The sequence below is a fragment of the Eucyclogobius newberryi genome, unplaced genomic scaffold (genome assembly GCF_026437365.1).
Source record: "Eucyclogobius newberryi isolate DKJ021-1_F unplaced genomic scaffold, fEucNew1.0.hap1 SCAF_112, whole genome shotgun sequence".
NCBI classification, from domain to species: domain Eukaryota; kingdom Metazoa; phylum Chordata; class Actinopteri; order Gobiiformes; family Gobiidae; genus Eucyclogobius; species Eucyclogobius newberryi.
The window spans coordinates 189,121-215,953 of NW_027315738.1; the positions used below are offsets into that span (position 1 = coordinate 189,121).

General features: G+C 39.3%; 2 protein-coding genes across 3 annotated transcripts; both read right to left on the reverse strand.

The window, feature by feature from the left end:
- Positions 1-1,277: 1,277 nt before the first annotated feature.
- Positions 1,278-17,130, reverse strand: pgap1 (post-GPI attachment to proteins inositol deacylase 1). Of its 2 annotated transcripts, none has more exons than XM_072440179.1 (24): positions 16,959-17,130; positions 15,563-15,734; positions 14,627-14,784; positions 13,656-13,708; positions 13,511-13,577; positions 13,318-13,423; positions 12,598-12,656; positions 12,426-12,509; positions 12,306-12,355; positions 10,556-10,607; positions 10,386-10,463; positions 10,060-10,141; positions 9,899-9,972; positions 9,569-9,620; positions 9,432-9,498; positions 9,228-9,333; positions 9,114-9,152; positions 8,203-8,387; positions 6,056-6,283; positions 4,309-4,444; positions 3,077-3,127; positions 2,747-2,949; positions 1,540-1,644; positions 1,278-1,464 (listed from the first exon to the last, which is right to left on the reverse strand). In XM_072440179.1, the coding sequence occupies exons 2-24, from the start codon at positions 15,687-15,689 to the stop codon at positions 1,326-1,328; spliced, it is 2,301 nt and encodes a 766-aa protein (XP_072296280.1). In that variant the 5' UTR covers positions 15,690-15,734; positions 16,959-17,130; the 3' UTR covers positions 1,278-1,325. The 2 variants fall into 2 exon arrangements, with proteins under 2 accessions (XP_072296280.1, XP_072296279.1); XM_072440178.1 differs by having other exon boundaries at positions 12,306-12,358.
- On the reverse strand, positions 16,953-26,590 carry LOC140355545 (GPI inositol-deacylase-like). Its single transcript, XM_072440168.1, has 3 exons — positions 26,350-26,590; positions 24,035-24,188; positions 16,953-17,134 (listed from the first exon to the last, which is right to left on the reverse strand). The coding sequence occupies exons 1-3, from the start codon at positions 26,479-26,481 to the stop codon at positions 16,953-16,955; spliced, it is 468 nt and encodes a 155-aa protein (XP_072296269.1). The 5' UTR covers positions 26,482-26,590.
- Between the last annotated feature and the right edge of the window lie 243 nt (positions 26,591-26,833).

Below are 26,833 nucleotides of genomic sequence, written 5' to 3' on the forward strand. Positions count from 1 at the left end.
GGGAGCGAAGCGTGATTTTAATCTTCCTTTTTACAGATAAAGTACACAGTTTCCAGGTACTTTTCTCTATAGATTGTTGTTTCTTTTGTTTCTTTTTACATGAACTCCTGCGCGGTTGTGGTCAGACATGAGAACATAGAGATACTGTAGAGTTTAGAGAGTTTTTTATGCTTTTGTCCTTGTTTTCAGACCACTTTTTTGTTCTGTGTTATAACATATGAAATGATGCATGTGTGAATAATGCAAGGCTTCTGAAGTAGTTTCTGTAAAGCTAAAAACTAATCAAAATGCTAATATTGTGACAATTTTTATACTTTTAATCTGTTACGTCAGATGCTTTACTGTTCCAAAAAGAAAAAAGGAATGTCACGATATCAAATCTTGGTGTTACAATTAGAGCTGTGCAATTAATCTAATGTCTAATCGTGATCTCAGCGATTGCTCAATTCAATTACAAATGATTGATTAACATCGTTTCCTCTGCAGTGGCTTTGAAACCAAGAGTGTGGCAAAACGTTACGGATAAAGATCGCCACAATTTTGACAATCAACACTTTTTTTATGGGTCAAATAATTGCGATAATGAAGGATAATAAAGCTACAATTGTCACGAGAAGGAACAATTGATGTGCAATTCTGTCGTATGTGCAATTGCTGTTGGAATTCATGTGCAATCTATGTGCTGTCGAGACACATATTCATGTGCAATTACTGTCGGGATCACATGCAATGGTATTTATGTATGTATTTATTTGTCTACGGGAGTTTTTATTTATTTATAGGAGATCTTCTACTGAAAGTGTTTTTCAGACTTCCTATAAGTGATCTGTTCTTCTGTATCTACCTCTGTATCTACCTGCGTTGCACCAATGAAATTTCCCTATGTGGGACAATAAAGGAATATCTTATCACAATTGTTGGATTTTTCACGCCATTTTACATTCATAAGTTTCAAGAAATCACATTTTACTTTTTGAAAATGCTTCTTTGCTTCGTAAAGTCTCACTATTATATATATATTTATTTAATTATTATGATTATTGTGACCTGATTAATTATATTAATTGATAATCTTGCAGAATTGCAACTAAAGCGGCCGGAGACATAATTCCCGCTCGAATCGCCAAATCCTTTGCTTCCTGGAGTCAACCGTTGAGAAGACAATCATTTTTCCTGGCGTGTGGAAAAAAACGATAAACCCTCTGTGCATTTCGCCCTTTTAACGCCACATTTTTGGACAGTGAACGCGATCTCTCCTCCGGCAGCTCGAGCGACTCCGCCTGTAACATTATTCAAAAGGCTCGTTACGGTGAAGGTTTGAAACGTCAGAGCAGACAGCATAAGGCCATGGGCACGAGCGCCGCCAGCAAGAAGTACGTGATCCTGTAGAGATGGAGCGCCGAGAAGCTCAGCATCGCCACGGACAACGGCAGAGGAAGCCACGAGGCCAGCCGCAGCAACCGACTGGAGGAACACACCCAAAACACAGAGTTAAGCGTAACGAAGTCGAGCGACAAAAACTGTGTCCGGCGTCGTTACCTTTTGCTCAATGTGTCTGTGTTGCAGTTGATTAGTAGCAAGTAGGACAAAATGAGAGGCACGTAGTGTGGCCAGCAGGGGTCAGGCTCGAGCTGCGTGCTGTACCTGCAGAGAAGCACTTTGTATCAGCCATTCACATGTGCAAACGTTACACTCATGAGTCGGTTAACTTCAAAAAGTGCTGTGCCGGATTTTTGCCATGTTAAAAATGTGGAAAAACAACATTTTAAAGCGCTTTTCGCAGCTTGCAGAGGCCACGGCGAGGTTTTCCGCTAATAACAGCTAGCATGCTAACAGCGCGCTCACTTCTTGCTTCGCGGAGAGCAAAATGTTGTGTAATAAAACGCAGAGAATCTCAAAAGTCTCAATTTATGTGTAACGGCTCTTCAAAGTGCTCGATTGTTTTATTCTTTCTTGCATCGTCCGTTAAGAAACCCAAAATACTTTTAAATTTTAAACTGAAAGCCGAGTCGATTATCCTAAATTTAAAACGTGTATTAATATGTATTTCATTCACAAACCAAAAACACTGCAATCATTAGACAGTCAGGCTTAATTACTGGTGGAAAAGTCAAACATTTCTGCCAATTAAAGCAGAAAATAGTGATTATTTTAGTAGTCGACGAGTCATATTTATCAAATTATTATTTCTATAGTTCATTGAGACTTTTTGGTTCCACTTTATATGAAACTACACCTTAGTTTAACTTAACACAGCATGAACTGAATGCGTAATTAACATATAGTTTATTAAGTCAGGCTTAGTAAACCTACTTAAGTAAAGTTAAAAGTAATTACTAAGCCTGAACCATTCTAACGAATCTCTTTGTTCATGCTTTATTACAGCAAAAATAAGTTAAGTTATTTCTAAGTGTTACCTTACCTTTTAAAATACATTTTCAACCAAATAAAGTTTGGAATATTAAAGGCTTCTGGATCGAGAATATTTACGAATAAAGTGAAGTAGTGAGGACAATCAGAAATAGTTTATACATTTTCAGTCAATAATTAACCACATGTAACTTCTGCATAAATGTTATTCTTAAAGATCTTATGTCAATTACTCTTTCATTGAAGGACTTTCCATCTTAAACCACGTTATACACGTTTGAATTGTTACATTGTTTAAATAGTTGTTCTTTCGTGAACATATATATATAATAGTCTGAATAAACACGTGTAAATAAGCAAACTCTTGTCCGCGTACCTCATGTTGCGCAGCCAGTGCAGGAGCGAGGGAGCACCGAGCACGACGGGGGCCGTGAAGAGGGCGGAGAGGCAGAGGTGGAGCTGCAGGTCGCCCCTGACCTCCTGCAGCACCACCGCCGACAGCAGCGGCGGCGGCACGTTACTCCCGTTACACTCCGGCTCCACGCTGCCATTCTCTGCCTTTTTGTGCTTGTGCGGGGCCTGGAGAGCGGGAGAGAATGAGCTAGTGAGAGTGACTTGGGTCAGGACCATGGTCAGCGGCAAAGCCTCGGCTCATGACTTTTCAGCCCTGGACATTGTTTTACAGCAAAGTGTGAAAAAGCCTCACCAGATTCAGCATGTGACTGAGAGAGCGCTCCGTCATCTGAAGCCTCAGCACCTTCAATCACACACAGCACAGCAGAGACGTTACAGCAGAGACGTTACACCGGAGACGTTACAGCAGAGACGTTACAGCAGAGACGTTACAGCGGAGACGTTACAGCGGAGACGTTACAGCGGAGACGTTACAGCAGAGACGTTACAACGTTGACGTTACAGCGGAGACGTTACACCAGAGACGTTACAGCGGAGACGTTACAGCGGAGACGTTACACCAGAGACGTTACAGCGGAGACGTTACAGCGGAGACGTTACAGCAGAGATGTTACAACGTTGACGTTACAGCGGAGACGTTACACCAGAGACGTTACAGCGGAGACGTTACAGCGGAGACGTTACAGCGGAGACGTTACAGCAGAGACGTTACAACGTTGACGTTACAGCGGAGACGTTACAGCAGAGACGTTACAGCGGAGACGTTACAGCGGATACATGTATACCAGAGACGTTACAGCAGAGACGTTACAGCAGAGACGTTACAGCAGAGACGTTACACCGGAGACATGTATACCAGAGAAGTTACACTGGAGACGTTACACCGGAGACGTTACACAAGAGACGTTACACCAGAGACATGTATACCAGAGACATGTATACCAGAGACGTTACACTGGAGACATGTATACCAGACGTTACAGCGGAGACGTTACAGCAGAGACGTTACAGCGGAGACGTTACAGCGGAGACATTACACCGGAGACCAACAAGAAGATGGAGAAAGAGGTTGTATGTATACATGAACCAGGGATTCAAGATTAATTTGCTGGATCGAAAGTTCATTTAATTAAGGAACATCACGTCTTCACAGCAAACGACAAAAGATTCAGTTTTTCTATGAATATAACGTGCTAACTTTATCTATTACTTAGGTCTGGAATACATGGTGGTATTAGTGTTGAAGTTTAAAATGTGCAACTAACAGTTTTCTACTGTAGATTGAGACTTTTCAATACAATATCAAGTAAATAAATGTTGAAATATAGTGAGAGAAGGCTATATAGAAAACATGTACATGTTTTATTGAAAGAAATAAGGAACTGTTAGTACGTTTTGACATTTTGATGTAATAATGTCGCCGTCTTTGTTATAAAAAGGTAATTTAATTGTGCTTTACCTTTTCTGACACATAGACTATATATACAGACATAGATATTTTTCAAAGACTGGCCCATGACTTACTCTGTACAAGTGGAACATGAAGGCAGTGAATATGGACAGCGCTCCGCACACGGCGCTGCCCAACACGGTCAGGAACACGGCGACCAGCAGCTGGGTCCAGAACGGGAGCGTTCCACAAGCTCTGGACACGGACGGCCTGCGAGGAACACGACAGACACGACACACACGACAAACACGAGAAACACAACACATCAGGAACAATAATGTGGATGTCATAAGCAAATACCCGTATTTTCTGGACTATAAGTCGCACCCGAGTATAAGTCGCACCAGCCAAAAAATGCATAATAGAGAAGAAAAAACATATATAAGTCGCACTGGAGTTGCAAGTGTGAAAATAACCCATAATATCACATATAAGTCACTCCGGAGTATAAGTATAAATATAAGTATAAATCACACCCCGGCCAAAACTATGAAAAAGGGTGCGACTTATAGTCCAGAAAATACGGTATACAACCAAACATCCCAGTAGCTTTGAGCTTTAGATAAATATATTTCTAATAATAATGACTAATAATAATTAATAATACTAACAACAGTAATAATAATAATAAAAGACATAACAAGAACAACAACAACTAATAATAAGGCTACCCCAAATAAATTGTCTGTTTGCTGTAACCCGAGTCAACATTTTTCATCTGGGTCGGACGGTAGGCAAATTCTTATTTTTTTCACTTTGAAGGCAAAAAAAAGATCAAAATTTTGTCATTTTTTGAGTCGGAGTGACCACCAGGGGTCAGGCTTCAACAGTCAATGACGGAAAACATCTCGATCAACCCGATCGGGAGACTAAATCTCACGATTTTAAGATATTTCAATCGACCTTTTGTACGCCGCTATCCTTTATTTTGGTAGCTAAGGCGAGCGGGGGGAGCATGCGGGGGACACGGGCGCCGCCATGTTTGTTGTGATGACGCTGCTGGGCGTGTTTCAATCCCAGATGCATGTAAGTCAAATTTCACACCCTGACAGAGCCTGGCATTACTCTGGACATGTCAGAGGCGCCGACAAGGGTAAACCAACTTGTTAAAGGCAATATGACGACTCCTGCGCGAGGTCTGATTTGTTACATATGCATGTGGGAGACTGAAAATGATGTCGTGCATGTGTTGCGCAGTGCGTTATCGGTCCTTTGAGATGAAAGTCAAGTTAACAAGCGTGATAAAAAATATTTGACACGGTGGTTCAGGACAAATAAAAGATTTTGACGTTTTTTCAGCAAAATGCTGATATTTATTTTTCAGTCGGCTAGTTTCATAGCGGGTCGGTCGGGTTACGGCAAACAGACATATTATTTTGCTCAGCCTAAGAATAACAATAACAGTAATAAGAATAACTAATAATAATAATAATAATACGAATATTTTTAGAGCTATTTTATGTACTGTAACTTGACAAAAAATAGATATATTGTAACAATATTTACAAAAATAATTCTGAGTTTCAAACACAATTTTCTTTACTATTTTGTTAACCAAAAGTGTGAATATTGGTCAAAGGCAGTGCAGAGTACAAGTGGGCGAAGTGCAAAAAATAATAATAACACAATATTCTTGGAGCCAGACCACAGTTTAACGCTCGCTTAGTCACTTCCTGAAGAGGTAACTTAAGTCTGAAGTCGCACTATTGAGACTGAACGTGTCATATTTGATCAAAGAGCAGCATTAAACATACAGTTAGTGAATTATAAGTTATGGCACGTGGATCCAAACATGTCGTCTGCGTGTTAAAGATCTTTTACCTGTGCAGAAGAGCTAATATCAGCGACAGCACGCGCATGGCCACGCGCAGCAGAGCGCTGCCCCAGAAGGCCACGGCCGCGCCCAACGCGTACAGGAGCGGCGACAGGAGGAAGGGCCACGCCTCGGGGGACAGGTCGTCGGCCAGAGTCGAGTCAGGGACCGTCGGGGCCAGAGAATCCATGTGAGGGAGGAACCGCCAAGACCACAGCTCCTCAAACCAGCCGCAGCTGCAAAACAGAGGATTTAAAAGCAAACGTGAGGGTTTCAGCTTCCTGTTATGGACTTTTCACCATCCAAACGATTTGAATTGTTAATCGCCTTGGCAACCGTCCCCACTTTTCATCCTTCTGAAACCCAGGGACCGGAACAGAACTACATTCGACCACATTTGATTATTTATTTTCACTATCGACAGAAAAAGGTCAACGTCGCGAGATCGGTGATGGTCGTTCGTAACTTGTTGCCATGACACACTTTCTCTATTAATTTAGTCGAGCAAAAATATGTATATTCGTCTGAAATATATCAATTAGAGCTGCTGTGTGACCGGACAAAGGGTAAACGTTTAGTAGTGAAGTAATAGTTATATATGTATGCTAATATAAGTAAGCAAAGGCATTTTAATTGAGTACATTTTCTATCAAATGAGTAGTTGTATACTTTTACTCCTGTGTGAGAGTAATATTTGGCTTAACGCACTCTTACTCGAGCTAAAGTCTTGGCTTGGTTCGGTGTTGACATATTCAAATAATCCAATCATTTGTCTTGATTGTTTTTCTCCTTTTTGTGGTACACTATTAGAAAATACCACATTTTGTGCATCATTTAATGTTTTTGTCCTTGAAATTACACCAACTGCAAATTATAAATCAGACTTTTTTCCCAGACAGTTACTCTTACTCGAGCAGTAGTTTCCCCAAATACTTTTTTACTCTTACTCGGACCACTACTTTGTACTACTAGTTGAGTAATAGGTGAAGAGACGTTACTCTTACTTGCGTACAGTTTTCAGCCACCTGTAAAATGTATAAATTAGTGGTATATTTGTGGTAAAATAAGTATGTAGCAGTTGATAGTTGAAATAAACACTATGCAGCGGAAATTCTATCCATCAAAAATAAAATAACACTTAAACGTAACAGATAAACAGCTTAAACTTAACAAACAGCTTAAACTTGACAAACAGCTTAAACTTAACAAACAGCTTAAACTTAACAGACAAACAACTTAAACTTAACAGACAAACAACTTAAACTTAAAGGTGGTATGGACGATTTTTCAGTGATTTGAGAACGCAGGTGGAAGTGCACATGCGCACTCCCCCGTGTGGACTGATACAACACACACATGCTTTTGTTTATTAGCGCAACGGAGCGCATCACATCTCTCGTCTCCCGTAGATTTCTGTCCACTTCTGCGTCAGCTCGAACTGTCTTTCTCCGTCTTCATTTTGCCCCGTACACTGAGGGAACTATATTATGATAGATCCATGCGCTTAGGCACGCGGAAACGTGGGGACGAGCCTGACGCGGCTTCAGGTGAGCGGTAGGTGCGTTTTATGATTGATACGTGGCAGGACAAATGATTTATCCACGCCACGAGGAAATATGATAAAAAATTAGCTGGAAAAAAATCGTCCATACCACCTTTAACAGACAAACAGCTTAAACTTAACAGACAAACAGCTTAAACTTAACAGACAAACAGCTTAAACTTAATGGACAAACTGCTTAAACTTAACAGACAAACAGCTTAAACTTAACGGACAAACTGCTTAAACTTAACAAACGGCTTAAACTTAACAGACAAACGGCTTAAACTTAACAGACAAACAGCTTAAACTTAACAAACAGCTTAAACTTAACAAACAGCTTAAACTTAACAGACAAACTTAACAGACAAATAGCTTAAACGTAACAGGCAAACAGCTTAAACTTAACAGACAAACGGCTTAAAATTAACAGACAAACGGCTTAAACTTAACAGACAAACAGCTTAAACTTAACAAACAGCTTAAACTTAACAGACAAACTTAACAGACAAATAGCTTAAACGTAACAGACAAACAGCTTAAACTTAACAGACAAACAGCACATACCTGAGCAGAGCGTGCAGGACGTACCTGAGCAGAGCGTGCAGGACGTACCTGAGCAGAGCGTGCAGGACGTACACAGGCAGGATGACTTTGTGAGGCTGGAAGCTCGTGGCCACGGCTTGGCTCATGCTCGTCGTTTCTTTGGACGTGGCGATGGAAGTGAGCTGCTTCTCAAAGGCGAGGAGCAGCGTCACGGCCGTGTACACCGGCACGATGGGACCGCACAACCTCAGCACCTGACATGGACAAGCATCAGACACATCGGAAAACACGTGATTGGTAACCGTGGGAACAAAGCTACACACGTTTGAGGACCTTTGAATACGGTTACGGGAGGATATATCTCTGTATTTATTTATTATTTATTTTACAGAAATGTATACACTGCATGATATTCGGAATTAATTTGGAAATGGACACATCTGAAAGACTTTGGACCAATTGAGAATTTAATTTAAATGTGAAATGATTGAGCTTCTTTGGATGTTTAGTTAATGTTTATTTGTATTTATATTTAAATTTTTGCTCTCTGGTCATGTTCTGTTCTGTGTTTTATGTTTATTCTTGAAACAAATGAATAAAATTAATTTAAAAAATGATATAAAATTAATTTTACAAATGATATAAAATTTATTTTAGAAATGATATAAAATGAATGAAAAAATGATATAAAATGAATTTAAAAATGATATGAAATGAATTAAAAAATGATATCAAATGAATACAAAAATAAATCTCTGGTCTGAATAATAGGACAAAAATCAACCTCATTGACCTATTCTCTCATGTACTTTTATTCCACTTGTAGGAAATGACATCAGTTGCATAAATACTACTAAAATATGTCGCAGTAGCAATCACTTTCCTGAAGGTATTTATTTTTTTATTAAACTGAATAATGACCCTCGTAACCATGCATCAATTTACTTACTGCATTTATCTATTTTTGCTCAACTGCTTACCTGTCCCAGCACTTTGGGTAAAGACGTTCTCACAGACACCTGCAAATGAACAAAACTGCAGATTAAAACAACATTCTGGAAGGTAAATCTAGTTCTACTTTGTCGTTTTTTCACCTTGTATTGGCAGTTGGGGGCAGTGTGGAGCTGAAGCGTGGCACTGGAAGTATTATCTGGGCGACTTGTGTGAAGCATCCCTGAGATCTCCGTCACTGATGGAGCGCTGTTTGGCGCAGAAAAAGGTCAAATAAAAGCAAAATGTTACAGGATGACGTTGAACCATGACTAATAAAGATGTTTTTACAACTGAATATGACAAACCTGATGGTGACGAGTGAATCTTCGCGAAACCACGGCACTTTGAGTCTGTAGACATCAGGCAATCTCTCTGAACGACAAAAATACCAGACTTTAATAATAAACTGCGCAGTAAGAACAGCTTTATTGCTTCTGATTACCTTTGGGCGTCTTGCAATGGCTGGAAACGGTGATTCGAAAAGCTTGATAGACCTGGGAAACATTACAAGATCACATCGTATAACTGCGGCGGTTGCATTAAACATTAACGTCTTCTTTTTTTCGACTTCCTGTAGCGCTCATTCAACTGTCTTACCAAGTTTGTGTGGGTTGGGGAAGTGCATTTCACATTAATCTTCCCCTTAGACTCAAAAAATTCTGACATTAAGAGTGGCCACAATGGAGAGCTAAGAGTTAACCAATGTCCATAATGTGCTCGTTTTCCTTCAAATTTGGCAAAATATTTTAAATACGCTGTGATAAAAACTGACCTGGTGAAAGTGCTGCAGCTGGACCGTGTGGAGAAGACCAGAAGAGCTGACCGTGACGTCACTGACGGTCATACCTGGACGAGGGTGAATAAAATACAGGGTAAATCGTTGAATGCGCGGGATGAAAGTAAAGCAGAGAGAGTGGCACGTGTGGGTCTCACCGAAGGAAAGCACATGAGGCACGGGTAACGTTATGGTCTGAGAGTGGGACTGCTGCCGCTGCCACTCGCACTCCACTGTAAACTGTAGAACAAACAGTCATCTTCTGTCAGCTTCCTCAACATTATCATTATTCAGGGTATAATTATACAAAACGCAATGGATACAGGTTAGTTCTTTTAGTCAGAGAACTTTGTTAGCGAGATATATTTACTTACCTATATTTACCCTGAAATAAATAATCTACGTCTATCGTGACTGAAGACAAGATAAAAGAGTAATACAAATGCAAATTGAGTAAAATGTTCCGTAAAATCTTTTCAAATACCTGTTTTCCATTGACGTTTGAGGCAGCCACAACCAGATGAGTGAACGCGGACAAGTCGTTCAGATCAAGAATCAACACCTGGTCAGAATTTAAATGATATGCTGAGGTTACAACTGTTGGAAAAGTACCGTGTCACAGTATCGTAGGTCCATTTAAAGCCTGCTTATCACCTTGTAAGGAGGAAGATGCTCAGTTCCCATGGAGAGGTCCACTGCTTGTACGCTACGAGACAAGACACGAGATTATTTACAAAGAAACCAAGATAAACTTAAAGACACATTTCAGTAAAACCTAGTGATTTTCCCCCAGTTTGACAATTTTGGTGACGTTTATAATTTTACCTCCTGGTCTGACATTAGCAGCATGTGTGACAAAGTTAGAGGTAAATTCACGGCTTATCAAGGAAACAGACTGTAAACTAGGTCCAAAATCCATATAAATGACACAAAAGCTATGATTTTGAAACATTAGCGCCCGATAACACATTTATTTTGTGAATCTATTGTTTAAATTGTTTTTCCGGGGAAATTCGCTGGTTGGTGACATAGACAGAACGATTCAGTTTTAGAACACTGTGCAACTTCCTGTCATTTACAACTTTTATTTTTCATCCCAAACTGCCACTTGTCTGATGTAAAGCTGTGATAAATATTTACCACCCCGACTTTCCTGCTAAAAAATAATAATTACGAAAACCCGTTGTATGGACTTTAAACGCATAAAAGAGTTTCTTCCCACAGGCGCTGACGACTTTAAACAATGCACTTTAAACGGCAACAGGCACTTTTATCATCTTCAAAAATGATGTATTGATAGTGTTTCTTTTTCTTCCAGACAATTGTATGCATCTCCTAAAACAGTTTTTTTATGTCTGCTTTGAATGGATGAATAAATTAATGCTTTTAATTAATTCTTCTCATGTTTTTAAATGTATATATACTGCAAATGACAAATAAACTGAATACAGTAAGTTTTCAAACATAATCCACTTATATATATACATAGCACCTTTAATAAACAAACTACTTTACTTTTAAGTGCTGTACAAAGTAAAAACGTGCACCATAAGCAGCATTTAAACAATCTTCTTCTTCTTCTTCTTCTTCTTCTCCTCCCCCCCCCCCCCCCCCAACCCCCCTATTTTTCACCCAGTGAACATTGACGAAAAGTCAAAAAAATTTGCACACCTCTAAAAATCGTGCCTCTCTACATTCTGGCTATTTCCTTTTTCTAAAATTAAAAAATTGGCGCGTCAGCGCCCCCAAATGTACCAAAAATGCATTGAGAGATGGGAAATGACCCGAAAAAAATCTGATCGTAGAATCATGAAATTTGGCGCAGAGGTAGTTTTAGGCCCTAAACCTACTTGAAGTGAACTAAATTAATTTGGAGCCACAGCGCCCCCTACAGATTTTATATGGAGGTTAAATATTTAGTTTTGCGAAATTATATGAAATTTGACACACAACTCAATTTTGGCCCCATCAAAAAAGTCAATGAGACCCATGTCATAATTGTTATGGCGTTGCCGTAACGATGACCGAAACCTTCCATGTTATTCCAATGGGGAAATCGCCAGAACATGTTTACACTTTAGACTTTCACGAACTCCTCTTAGGGCGTTAGACATATTAACCTGAAATTTGGTGAGACTCATCTTCAGGGGTGGACCATCAAAAGTTATCCACATTTTCATTCAAAGAGTCACGGTGTCTGTGCGGCAAAGCCGCACATTTTGCCAAGAATTCAAAATAAAATTGCTTTTTGATGGAAAACAAAGGGGAGAAGATGTGACAGCGTCACAGATTCAGCAGTAGGCGTACGCGTTAGCGCCCCCTCCTCTTGCGGTATGGCGGCGGCGTGGCGAGGGCCGATCATTGCCGCTTGCGGCTATATTTAACAAGATTATTTTTGCCTTACCACATGGAACTGTTTTTCTGCATACAGCCGTAAACCCAGCTGGTCCAATCCTGCTGAAGTTCCAAAAACATAAATTAAAATCCCAAATCCACAAGAAAAACGTAATATATTGACACACACCAGTCCGCTGTTCCGACAGTAGAAGTGACTGTACGCTTTTCTACGACTGGACAGAGCAAACAGGAAGTACTTCACTTGTCCTTCCTGTCAACACATGCAAGTATATTTCAATGGATTATGTTTTCACTGAAAGTACATCTGGCTTCCATAACAAATAAGTCACAAATAAAACCTTTGGTGCGGTGTAGGCCAGACGGAGAGTGTTCACTTCACTCCAGGCTTCAGGAGCTTCTGTTCAAATGAGGGAAATATATTTGTTTACAATCTCGTTTTAAATGGTTATGAACTGTTCAAAATAGGTAACTGCCAATGTATGTATATTTTATGTAATTAGTTAGATTATTAAAATGTTAAATAAACAGCAAACTAATCTGATTACTTCCTAATCATCGTTTCAGATCTTAGTGTAAGTATAGCTTAGCATGTAAAAAATATTTTTCATTCATTCATTTTCTACCGCTTTTTCCCTTTCGGGGTCGCGGGTGACTGGAACCTATCCCAGTGACTTTGGGCCTTAGGCGGGGTACACCCTGGACAGTGGCCAACTCGTCGCAGGGCCAAATAAAAAATATTTATTCAATTTAATTTATTTAGCATTTATTTATTTTGTATTTTATTTACTTTAATTACTTTATTTCATCTATTTTATTTGACTTTATTTACTTTATTTACTTTATTTACTTTATTTTATTTATTTTATTTATTTTATTTATTTTATTTATTTGATTTATTTGATTTATTTGATTTATTTGATTTATTTGATTTATTTGATTTATTTTAGGGCACATTCATTTTCATATTTGGACTATCCACACTAGTAAAATAAACAGCTGAGCTTCTGTGTGTGCAGCATTGGCAGTTCTCTTCACTCAAACAGACAGAAATGCATTACCTAAGAAAGCAGCGGTGGTTTTCTGCGTCTCTCCCATGGGACTCACAGGATGTCGGATAAAATGATGGTTCAGAACTGCCATTTTCCTCTCTGGATCCTCCGTGAACTAACACACACACACACACAGAGAACCCCAAAACTGAAACCACGTGTCGTTTTGCATGGGATTGTTTCAGTTTAAAATGTCCCTAACTTGTCTGGTGGCAGGGTCAAGAAGGTCAAAAAAAGCCCTCACTGTGGCAAGAACGAGCTCTTTGCACCTGAAAGACACGAGAACACGACGGTCAATGCGACGATTAAAAACACAACGACATTAAGACTGAAGATCGTTTTATCACCAGACGATTGACAAGTGATCGGTGGAAACCCACGTCCGAGGAACCGCCGTGACCTGGAGAGAAAGACAGAAAAACAACTTGAATTAGTCTTTTTTAGTTATTCTTGATATTTTATTTATCTCATTTTTCAAAATTTAAAACATCCAAAAAACAAACAAGACAAGGCCAGAAAGACCAAATAAGGTAAACATTTAAAAATAAGGAAGTGGAGGCAGTCAAAGAAAAGAAAGTTAAGGCACAGAAATTCCAAAATAAAAGTCCCATTTAGTTCACTTTCACCGCCATTTTATATATTTATTTATTTAAATTGTGTGTTATTTACATTAAAATAAATTACCATCACGATCAAAAACGAGCAGAGAAGAAAACAATCTTAAATATCTGCCCCGTTCTTGAAAATTAAAACAAAAACAAAAAAACCCAAGATGGTTCTGAACACATTTTGTTTAGACAACTTTAAAGTTAAAGTTACATGTCTTTTTTTCCCTTTCTTTTCAAGATATAGAGATTAGGAGATGTTTTTAAATTAAATGTTCCAATGGTATCCATCTATTGGCAGGAGTTCTGAGGCCCAAATACATAGTTCTGAAGTTGTCAATTTGTCTTTTTTAATATTTGAAACAAAATGCAATAGTTTAGTTTCATTAATTAAGATCAAGAACAATCAAATCCCTAAAAAATAAAATGCAAATACAACCAGAGCGATTTCCCTACAACAAGGGGATTCAGTTTGTGTTTAATCCTGGGTTTATATCATTTACAAAACGCTTTTTATTTCTCCTGTGACTCTACAATGAAATGAATGTGTCAGTGCGCTAATATATAAGAATTTAGTCCATTTGTTTTGAAATATGTGCAACGACATAAGGAAACGCTTACAATATGTGTTTTTCATCTCCGAGGTTACAGTTACGCGTCAGCTCTTATGACGTTAGCGGATTTCATGTGACAGAATGAACAGAAGCTCGTACCACCAGTGAGATCTTGTGCGGGTTGTGGTCAGCGCAGGGCAGGGACGTGAGACCGGAGCGGACCTGGAAGTCTCTGAATCCTCCTCCCACCGACAGCACCGTGACGTTCCTGAGACGCTCCGACTTCAGCCACTTGTGCCGCACGGCTCGGTAGAAATCTGAGACAAACGCCAACAACTCCTTTCACACGTCTCACAAATGTGTTCAGAGAAAGGACAAACTGACGCCCGGCGCATATTTAGAGAGTCTTTATCTTCTGTCTTTGCCGTCTACTGTGTCCTATGTTTCATTATTTCTGTATATAATGTCTTTAAATTGTTCAATTGAATGAATCGAAATGAAGGTTTTGTGGTTTCTGTCATGTCTTTGTGATTTTAATGCATTTTGCTTTTCCTGTTGTGTGAAGCAAATAAACTTGCCTAATGTTTGATCCGTATTCTCACTACCTTTTACTTAAGTTGTTTGTATAAATGGACAGTTTTGTATACCGTATTTTCCGGACTATAAGTTGCACCTTTTTTCATAGTTTTGGCCATATTTATACTTATATACTCCAGAGCGACTTATATGTGATATTATTTGTTATTTTCACACTTTGCAACCGCATTTCATACTCCAGTGCAACTTTTTGGCTGGTGCGACTTATACTCCAGTGCGACTTATAGTCCGGAACATGCGGTAAATCTTGTGTTTTATTTAGCCTCTCTCCAGAGACTTACGGATGAAAAATAGCCTCTGTTTAAGTCATAACTACAATTACAGAAATGTTGATAAGAAACGCACACTTTCCCAGTTGCATAAACCAAATAAATCAATCTTAAAAGTCCTGAAATCAGATAATTATAATAATAATAATAATGAGGTGTTGGTGTTGGTGTGTGCAGGTGGTCAAACAGGTAAACGTAGAGTCGCTTTTCAGGTCCGACTCGTACTCACTGAGCAGGTACGGATCGAGGCCCAGCACCGGGGCCACGTGGGGCGAGGCCTGGGTGATGATGAGCGTCACCAGGTTCGGGTTGAATTTGGGCAAAGTGAACAGGGCTCGGGCCACGACTCCGCCCATGGAGTGACCCACAAGGACCACGCTCTGGGGCGGAGACTTCAAGTGCTGCGAGGAGAGAAAACACGCGCAAACTGTGACGACGGAGCACGTTTCAGAGTCAAATACTGACAAGGCATGGATGAACTAAAGATTTACATGCTTTCATTCATAAATATTGTGTTTGGTGTTTAAATGATCCATGCACTGGTGATTTATTTTGTTTTAAATCACTAGTTTTATAATTGTGTGGCATTTTGTCGTGATGTACCGTATTTTCCGGACAATAAGTTGCACCTTTTTTCATAGTTTTGGCCTTATACTTATATTTATACTTATATACTTATACTCCGGAGCGACTTATATGTGATATTATTTGTTATTTTCACACTTGCAACCGCATTTTATACTCCAGTGCGACTTGTATATGTTTTTTTCTTCTCTATTATGCATTTTTTGGCGACTTTTGGTCCGGAAAATACGATATTTGGTTGGTTATGTTGGTTAAATCTGCTTCTCTATCATTGACTGTTTCATTGTTTGATTTTCTAACTTTCTCCTGGAAAAATCCCAAATCTTGGAAAGCCCTGTGAGTTTTGGGCTTTACAAAAATATAAAGAATTCAACTGAACTGAAATACGTTGCATGCATGTTATCGTTTTGCAGTTTTAATTTACTCTATTTTGACGATAAAGAACAGGCTCGACACTCTACACCAGCTTCAAAACCACAATTAAAAAACTGCTCTTTTTTGGCAACAGATGCTCATTTTCAACACAAAGTAACAGTATTTTGTTTATTTGACAATGTGGTCTTATACTAGTTCTGATAAAAGCTCAAGACTATTCTAAAACTGCCTATTTTGTCCTGTTTATGTCATGTTTTAGCATCAATAGTCCCGTAAACTTGCTTGATACAATTTATTTTTAATTTTTGATACTTTTGACAACCTTTTTAAGTATTTTTAAAAGTGGACAATCACTCAAGCAATCTAAAATAACTATAATTTAAAAAGATTAGCTATACGTTTGCCAAATAATGACTCTGAAGATCACTTTGTGGGCCAGTGTCACCTTCTGTAACACTTTCGCACCGCGCTTCCTGTCACCGCCTCCGTCAATCACACCTTCAAAACAAAGCTCTCCAATGTCACCGACTGAAACCGCCCTGAGAATTTGTTTTCGAGATTAACCGAGGTAAAAGTAGAAGGCGACAGAATGCGATATATTTATACGTTGGGACAAGCTTTCGGCCGTAACACGATCCCGCTCCGGACGCAGCTGAAACTCAAACCTTGTAGAGCCGGAGAACGGCCTTAATGCTCTCGTGCAGGAAGTGCGTTTGCCGGAGCAAACTGCCGCCGTAAAGCGCCACCAGCTCCTCGTTGAAGTCCACGGTGAAGACGTTGAAATGGAGACCGCCCTCCACATTCTCGGCCTTCCTCAGAGCGACGGAGCCCAAGGAACGAGCTGGAGAAGGAAAGGAAATGACATGGAAACGTTGAGTTAGGCTGAGTTCAGAGCGGCGACGAATGATGATTATTCAGTGATTATTTCTATTGTACGTTGACATTCTTGAATACATTTTTGATTTTTGGTTGAAATATGGTGACTGACGGCTTCAAGATAGAGAATGTTTTTGAATATAATGTATTGTAGGAGAAATTCAGAAATAGCATATTCTTATGTCACTGCCTGTTCTATAAAAATATCTTTTCATAATGTGTTTCAGAGTCTGTACAGTCCAGAAAATGATTAAGATTGAGATGAATTTACGTATTTTCCGGACAATAAGTCACACCCTTTTTCATCCTTTTTTTTTGGCCGGGGTGAGACTTATTTATACTTTTATACTTATACTCCAGAGCGAATTATATGTGATATTATTTGTTATTTTTACACTTGCAACCGCATTTCATACTCCAGTGCGACTTATATATGTTTTTTTCTTCTCTATTATGCATTTTTTGGCTGGTGTGACTTATACTCCGGTGCCACTTATAGTCCGGAAAATACGGTAATCATTTATTATTTTGGGGTGACCTGTCCATACTTCTGCACCAAAAAAGAAAGCTAAACTATCAGCATTGACAAAAAAAGAAAGAACTACAGATGGTGAGCTGGACATTATTAAATACATTCTTTACGTGACGTGCTGTGGGATCTTTTCAACCAAAAAGTGTGCTGCGACTCAAAATATGATTAAAAACTGGTCAATTGATTGTACTTTTACCGTAATATTTAGTAAATTTAAGCCCAACACTACATATGCAATGCGCTTGTAGTATTGTTGTCTACGTTTGTGTTTTGGAATGATTGTTTTAAGGACATAATCAATGAAAGAAACTAAAACCGGATTTTTTTATGCGGGACAAATATGTAAATATGCAGGGGGAATGTTCCGTTATATAACTTTAAACTTGTATAGCAAGAAAAACACCTTGCACAACAACAGTCATTGTTATGTAACTTGACCTGCTCGTCTACACTGATGCGGAACATTCCAGGCAAAACAAAAACATCTCCATGGAGACAAGAAACTGACAGCCCCCTCCACCAGAAAAAGTTACACAGTGTAGCTTTAATATTGGGCAACACGTGATCGACGAGCCGACACGTTTTATTTTGTTATAAGCGTTGCTGTCATGCCACGATGAAATGGGTAATATTAAAACACAGCACAGTTTTCCTGGCATGGATCAAATGTGGGACTATTTAATTACTTTGCAAGGGCAGGACAAATAAAGTGCATTTTGAAGGGCGGGGCAGTTTGTATGCTGCTCAGGAAGAGTCTAAGCAACAGAAAGATCGAGTCCATAAGCAGCACGTCCTCGAGTCCATAAGCAGCACGTCCTCACACCAGAACAAGAAGAGCAAAGAGTCCTGTTTGGATTTGTAAGCTAAGAAAATACATGTAATAAACCAGTTAATAGTACTAATAATACTAATAATAATAATAATACTAATACTGATGATGATGATGATGATGATGATGATGATGATGATAATAATGATAAAAAATAATAATGATAATAATAATGATGATAATGATAATATTAATAATGATGATGTTAATAATAATAATAATAAGGATGATAATAACAATAACGACAACAATAATAATACTGATACTAATAATGATAATAACAAAAACAACAAGAACAATAATAATACTGATAATAATAAGAAGAAGAATGATGATAATAATAATAAATATAGCCGCAAGCGGCAATGATCGGCCCTCGCCACGCCGCCGCCACACCGCCGCCACGCCGCAAGAGGAGGGGGCGCTAACGCGCCCCAATTGTCCTTTTATTACGCCTACTGCTGAATCTGTGACGCTGTCACATCTTCTCCCCTTTGTTTTACCATCAAAAAGCTATTTTATTTTGAATTCTTGGCAAAATGTGCAGCTTTGCCGCACAGACACCGTGACTCTTTGAATGAAAATGTGGATAACTTTTGATGGTCCTGAAGATGAGTCTCACCAAATTTCAGGTTAATAGGGCTGACGCCCTGGGAGGAGTTTGTGAAAGTCTAAAGTGTAAACATGTTCTGGCGATTTCCCCATTGGAATAACATGAAAGGTTTCGGTCATCGTTACGGCAACGCCATAACAATTATGACATGGGTCTCATTGACTTTTTTGATGGGGATGCTAAAATTGAGTTGTGTGTCAAATTTCATATAATTTCGCAAAACTAAACATTTAACCTCCATATAAAATCTGTAGGGGGCGCTGTGGCGCCAAATGAATTTATTTCACTTCAAGTAGGTTTAGGGCAAAGAGTTTAACAACTGATTCTAATTTGACGCAATTCGGACTTTATCTGCGCAAACGGCAGAAATTTTAAATATGGGAGATTTCTGAAATTCTAGCTACAGTTTGCGGCTTCGCCGCACCGAGACCGTGAGAGGTATCAATGTAATTTGGATAACTTTTGATGTCCCACTCCTCAGTAGCATTTTCACCAAATTTCAGCTTTTTAGGGCCAACGCCCTGGGAGGAGTTCGTAAAAGTACGACGTTTGGAAAAACTCCGAAGTCATGTTTAGCCATTTTTGAAGCAATATGGCCGACATTTGGTTGGGCGGACGGCGTTGCCGTAATAATATTTTTTACTGCTCTTGTCACCATCTACATCGGCGCCAAATTTCATGATTCTACGATCAGATTTTTTTTGGGTCATTTCCCATCTCTCAATGCATTTTTGGTACATTTGGGGGCGCTGACGCGCCATTTTTTTTATTTTAGAAAAGGGAAATAGCCAGAATGTAGAGAGGCACGATTTTTAGAGGTGTGAACATTTTTGTGACTTTTCGTCAATGTTCACTGGGTGAAAAATAGGGGGGTTGGTCCCGAGAAGAAGAAGAAGAAGAAGAAGAATATTAAAGCCGCAAGCGGCATCCAACGGCCCTCGCGGGCCGCCGGCCTTCCGACTCTGCGCTTTTGACTTGATAAAGATGGCGCCCTTATTGTGTGTTGAATAAAAAAAGAACTTGACAGACGGCGACACATTGGACATGGCCAATCCAGTGCAAATGAACACAAGTGTCAGTCAAATTTGCTGCGCCGCCGCACAGAGACCGTAGCACTTGGAATAAAAATATGGATAACTTTTGATGCCCCGCTTGTGTAGATGATATTTCCCAAAGTAAAGCTTGATCGAGCTATTGCCCACGGAGGAGTTTGTTAAAGTGTGAAGCGTAAATGTGAACATTTCAAGGATTTGGCGTTTTTCCCATTTGTGACAGTATATTTGCAGCTCCACGGCACAGAGACCGTACCACTTAAAATCAAAATATGGATAACTTTTGATGCCCCGTTTGTGTAGATGATTTTCCCCAAATATGAGCTTGATCGGGCAATCGCCCTAGGAGGAGTTTGGTAAAGTGTGAAGCGTAAAAATGTGGTGATTTGAGCGATTCTACGATTTTCCCATAAGGATAACATGGGATGTTTCTGTCAACGCTACGGTTACGCCGTACAAAATATGACTTTGGCTCTCATACTTTTATGATCAGGATGGCAAATTAGAAGTTTGTTCAAAATATCATGTCATTTGGAAAAACTCTATTGTTTATAGGCCACTCTGAAGGCCAAATAGTCAGAATTCTGGGAAACGTTTGCGGCTCCGTCGCACAAAGACCGTAAAAGTTATCCTTAAAATTTGGATAACTTTAGATACACCACTTGTCTAGAGGACGTACACCGATTTTGAGGTTGGTGGGCAAAACGCACTAGGAGGACTTCGTTAAAGTGTAAAACATAAAAATGTGGTAATTTGAGAGATTTTGTGGTTTTCCCATAGGGATAACATGGGAGGTTTCTGTCATCGCTACGACTACGCCGTAAAAAATTAGGCATTTTTGTGATTGGCTTTTGTGATTGAGACGGCAAAGTAGAATTTTGGGTGAAGTTTAGACAATTTTGGTAAAACTAATTTTTGACCTTCAATGTTAATTTAAAGGTCACTCTGTAGGGGGCGCTATCGCGCCTATTTCAATTTTGTCAGCCTAAACTGGTCCAAACTAGAAAGTTTAACAACTGATTCAAATTTGGTCCTAATCGGACTGGTTTTGATCAAATGGGAACAATTTTTAGATCTGCAATATTCCAAAATAAGTTGTCCAACTTTGCGGCTGCGCCGCACACAGACCGTAAAAGGTATCTCAAAAAATTGGATAACTTTAGATGTCCCACTTGTCCAGAGGACGTACGCCGATTTTGAAGTCGGTGGGCAAAACGCCCTAGGAGGAGTTCGTCAAAGTTTGACGTAAACAAAATGGCTAACTCAGCTTGTTTTCATTTTCAAAGGAAGATGGCGGCCATAGGGTAAGTCTGGGGGCGTGGCCACAATAATATTTTTTTTTTGTCCTCACGAGAGGAATGCGTGTCCCGAATTTCGTAGCTTTACGACAAAGTTGACCTCGGGGCGTCTCCCATAGGCGCAATGTATTTTGACTTTTGTCGGTGGCGCTGTCGCGCCATTTTTTAACGAAAAAAAAAATGGCCCAGAAAAAATCAAATTTTTCGCCGATTCTGAATTTTGGGCAAAGTTTGGTGAGTTTTTGAGCATGTTCAGGGGGTCAAATTAGAGCTCAAAAAGCAGAAGAACAAGAAAAATAAAAATAATAATATTTTTAGCAAAAACAATATAGCCGTTTCCACTATAACAACAAATTATACATCGTTTGAAAGCTCTAAGCCTTCCCCATGCCGCCATGGGGTGGAATCATCATTACGAGCGCTTACGCGCTCGTCACTCCCCATTCCGTCGGGATGCCCCGCCCACTCCCCATAGACTTCCATTGATTTGAGCAGATACAAGCATGGCCCATGCCTGCGGCATGGATTCTCGCGTACAGGACGATGCCAGGAGGGTTTTTGGAGGAATGCAGCGCTTCGCGCTGCTGTTGTCAACAATTTGTGAATGGGCTACGCCCATTCACAAATTGTTGACTATTTCTGTCATAGCAGGAGTAAGTATGCATGATCCATGCCTTCGGCATGGGCTAGTTCACTGTACTTGCCAGGGGCGACGGGGCACCAAACATGCGGGCTGCGCCCGCATGTTTGGTCAGACAGTTGCAACGCTGCCTTCGGCAGCGTTGCGGGAGCAATAGGCCCTCCGCCCTGCTGGGGCTCGGGCCTAAATATTCCGATGCGAAAACAATGTTTCCCATTTTTCAAATATCATAAACTATACATTTTCGGAAAGCGCTCGCGCTTTCCTACCTCATGGTGTGGGTCCCTGGTCACTGACGGGTACTTTCGTTAATTTTGAGTGGGCTCCGCCCACTTTGTGTTTTTGGCCCTCTATACAGTAATAATGTTCAATTTTTGCATTACATGCTTATATGCACGGAACATGCAAGAGATGGGGAACGTATTTGTGAGCTACTTAGGGCAAATGAGTGCTTTATATTGGGATGACGACCGCGAAGCGGTCGTCATCCCAATGTAAAGTGCTCGTTTAGTGCGCACTTTTGCACGGGCTTCGCCCGTTTACAACGGTAATGTTCCATTTTCCTACTATTAATTAGTATGCACGGGGCGTGCGTGAGTGAAGGAGTGCGTTAGTGAGTGTTTGGAAGTGGGCGAGCGCTTCGCGCTCGATTTCGTGCGCACTACGTGCGCACTTTTGCAGCCGTGCTTCGCACGGCCTTAAGAGATTAATAGGCCTCTCGCCAGCTTGTGGCGCTCGGGCCTAATAATGATAATGATAAAAATAATGATAGTAATAATGATAATAATGATGATGATGAAGATAATGATAATAATAAAACTCTTTTTTTTCGGGTACTCAGACATGCTTCACTTTGCAGGTATCAAGTATTTAAAAATAAAGGTATTAACTGGTGATTAGAAAAGTAGCTCACGTCCTGACTCTGTACTTACTGCTGCAAAACGAATACAAGACTCACACTCTGCAAAATCTTAACGAGAGCTGGGACAACTAATCGACTGCATGTGACTGGACTATAACTACAGGAAATAACCCGACTCGTATTTTGATCGGAATCTGGACAACACAGACTCTGAAACACACACGGAAATACACACAGAAATACACACGGAAATACCTTTTTATAACAAAGACAGCGGCATTATTGAATCAAATGTGAAATTAGGATTGGTATTTTCATTGATATTACCCTTTATATGTATATATGCTCCATCTAGAAGCCTAAATGTATTTAACAAATCTCGATGTACAAAAATACTTGGCAGCTCTAGTCTTCAGTATATTTGTTAAGACCTCATGATAGAGGAAATGTTGCTGTCATTTTGTGCTTGTATTTCACCTGAATAATTGGTTAGTAATAAGCTCATTGAGGTAAGTTTAAAATGTAATTGATGTGAAAAATAAAAAATAAAAAGCTAAAAAAAAGCTGATGTTCGGGACACAATAATTATTAAATAATGGGTTTGGGTGAATAATACAATTTTAAAAAGAAAATGAATTGGAAAAGACTGAAGCCCATTTATGGTTTGAGTTTATGTCAGCGCTGCACAAGATTTGAAATGATAGTAATATGGCTATTAATTACCACAGTAATTGCAATATTTGAACATATTTTGATGTAACACGTTCGTGCCTTAATGTATCAGTCAAACTATATCAAAAGAAAAACTTAACAAAGACAAAACCAAGACTAATTTAGACGGCAAAACCAATATCATGACTAAAATCGCCTTTTTTCAACATATTCAGTTCAAAACCAGCACATTTCCGTCGATGGAGGACCTTGATATTGCGGATATATTTAGTTCCCAGCAAGATCGATTTTTGCGATATCGATACTTCTGCTTTACATTATCGAGCTCCGGTTCATATGAAAAGAGGGAAAATGAGATGAAACTCGCCTTGTTTGTGACTGCCGGCGTTTCCCGGCAGGAAAAGCACCGGGGCGCCGCTGAGTTTGAGGCTGCGAGTTTCCTGGGCGTAAACCCCCTCTCCGTACAGGTACAGCCCGTACGCCGGGTACAGTCTGGTCACTCGCCGTGGCAACGACACTCGCTGAAGAGAAAACAAATGCACAGAGTCGTACTATAACATTTAATAATATAACACAACTTATTTTAATGTTTCAGAACAGGAGGAGTTTCTTATATTGAGAAATCGGCCTGAATTCTATGTAGAGACGTGTAATATGGCCTTAAATTGTTTTCACGATTTAGAAGAGAAGATTTGCATAACTATAGTGTATAATTGACAATATAATCATGTTGTACTTTGGGCTATTTAAGGTATATCTAAGTTCTGCTTCCATTCCTCACGTTTTCTTCATTATAAGACTTTTCAGGCTCTGAAGAGTTTCCAAACTCAGTGTTAAAGTTACTCTAAGCTTAAGTTACAGCAGTATTTAGTCACAATCTGGAAAATCAGACCCGACTCGATGCAATATTTCCACGTTTCAGTTGCAAAATGAGTTCAAACAGAACACCCAGGGCAGTTATTCAATCGCTGCTGTAAAGTACTTAACACAAGGACGATATTTTCAAGTACACACAGTAACTTCAGAAGGAGAATCACTACATTGGACATAGTTGACCTTTGAAAGCAGTTGATTCCACACATTTCCCTCACAAACACTCACAGAATGGACAACACAAACAGAGTAAACAACAACAACAACAACAACAACAACAGCCAAGAGCAATATCCATTCAGATAAAAGCATGGCTCCTTTATACTGTGGATCGCCCCCAGATGTGACCCACTTCTGCACAGATGAGTACATTATTCAATGACTACTACTACACTATTACTACTACTACTACTACTACACTATTACTACTACTACTACTACACTATTACTACTACACTATTATTGCTACTACACTATTATTACTACTACTACTACACTATTACTACTACTACTACTACTACTACTACACTATTACTACTACTACTACTACACTATTACTACTACTACTACACTATTACTACTACTACTACTACACTATTACTACTACACTATTATTGCTACTACACTATTATTACAACTACTACTACACTATTACTACTACTACTACTACACTATTACTACTACACTATTATTGCTACTACACTATTATTACTACTACTACTACACTATTACTACTACTACTACTACACTATTACTACTACACTATTATTACTACTACTACTACACTATTACTACTACTACTACTACTACGACACTATTACTACTACTACTACTACTACTACACTATTACTACTACTACTACTACACTATTACTACTACACTATTATTACTACTACTACTACTACACTATTACTACTACTACTACTACTACGACACTATTACTACTACTACTACTACTACTACACTATTACTACTACTACTACTACACTATTACTACTACACTATTATTGCTACTACACTATTATTACTACTACTACTACACTATTACTACTACTACTACTACTATTACTACTACACTATTATTGCTACTACACTATTATTACTAGTACTACTACACTATTACTACTACTACTACTATTACTACTACTACTACACAGATGAGTACATTATTCAAGGACTACTACTACACTATTACTACTACTACTACTACTACTACTACTACTACTACTACTACTACTACTACTACTACTACACAGATGAGTACATTATTCAAGGACTACTACTACACTATTACTACTACTACTACTATTACTACTACTACATTATTACTACTACTACTACTACACAGATGAGTACATTATTCAAGGACTACTACTACACTATTACTACTACTACTACTATTACTACTACTACATTATTACTACTACTACTACTACACAGATGAGTACATTATTCAAGGATTACTACTACTACTACGCCCCCATTTATAAGGCTTATCTGGTGTTTATAGGATCGTAGGATCAACAGTCATTAGTTTTTGCTTGTATAACACTGCTAATTTTAGTAAATCCTTTGGGAATCAGGTCGTAGTTGCAAATTAAATACAGGCGAATGACAAGTATTAGAAAACATAAGGAAATACACGAGCTACACGCCTACTTTTCAAGTCAGCCTCACCAGGAAATGAACGTAAACGGTGTCTGTTTGTCAAAAGGAGCGTGCATATCGGCTGCTACTATTACATTTGAGTACAGCCTGGTTATGAGCTGTTTTAAATGATAGTTCGGCATTAATTAGCCTCACACTTACCCTGTACTCTGGATATTCAAACATATAAGTCATGCTGCATCTGTTCTCCTCGAAACCGGTCAGTAACTCACGCAGGCCGATCGCCAGCAAACCCAGAGCGAGCCCGTAAAAGGCCACGCTAACCGCCCTCATGGTCCAAATGCTCTTCTCTATTTCACATTTGTTGCATTTCCATGTTTCTAGCGGTTCATTTTGTCGCCCAAAGTGAGGCACACACCGCGGACATCTTCGGCGCTGTCAGCGTAGAACCACAACAGGAACCGCACGGCCTGATCGACAGGCGAGTGAGCCAATGAGAGGAGAGGACCAGGGAGCGCGGCCAATAGGAGCGAAGACACGCCGAATGACGCGGAGGTAGTGTGAATATTTTTTATTAATATATTTATGTGACGTGTATGTCGATGCTGTCTGACATTTTTTTTGTACAGTCTACTTTTCAGAGGACTTACTAGGTTAAATAAAAAATAAGGGAGGCCATCTAGAA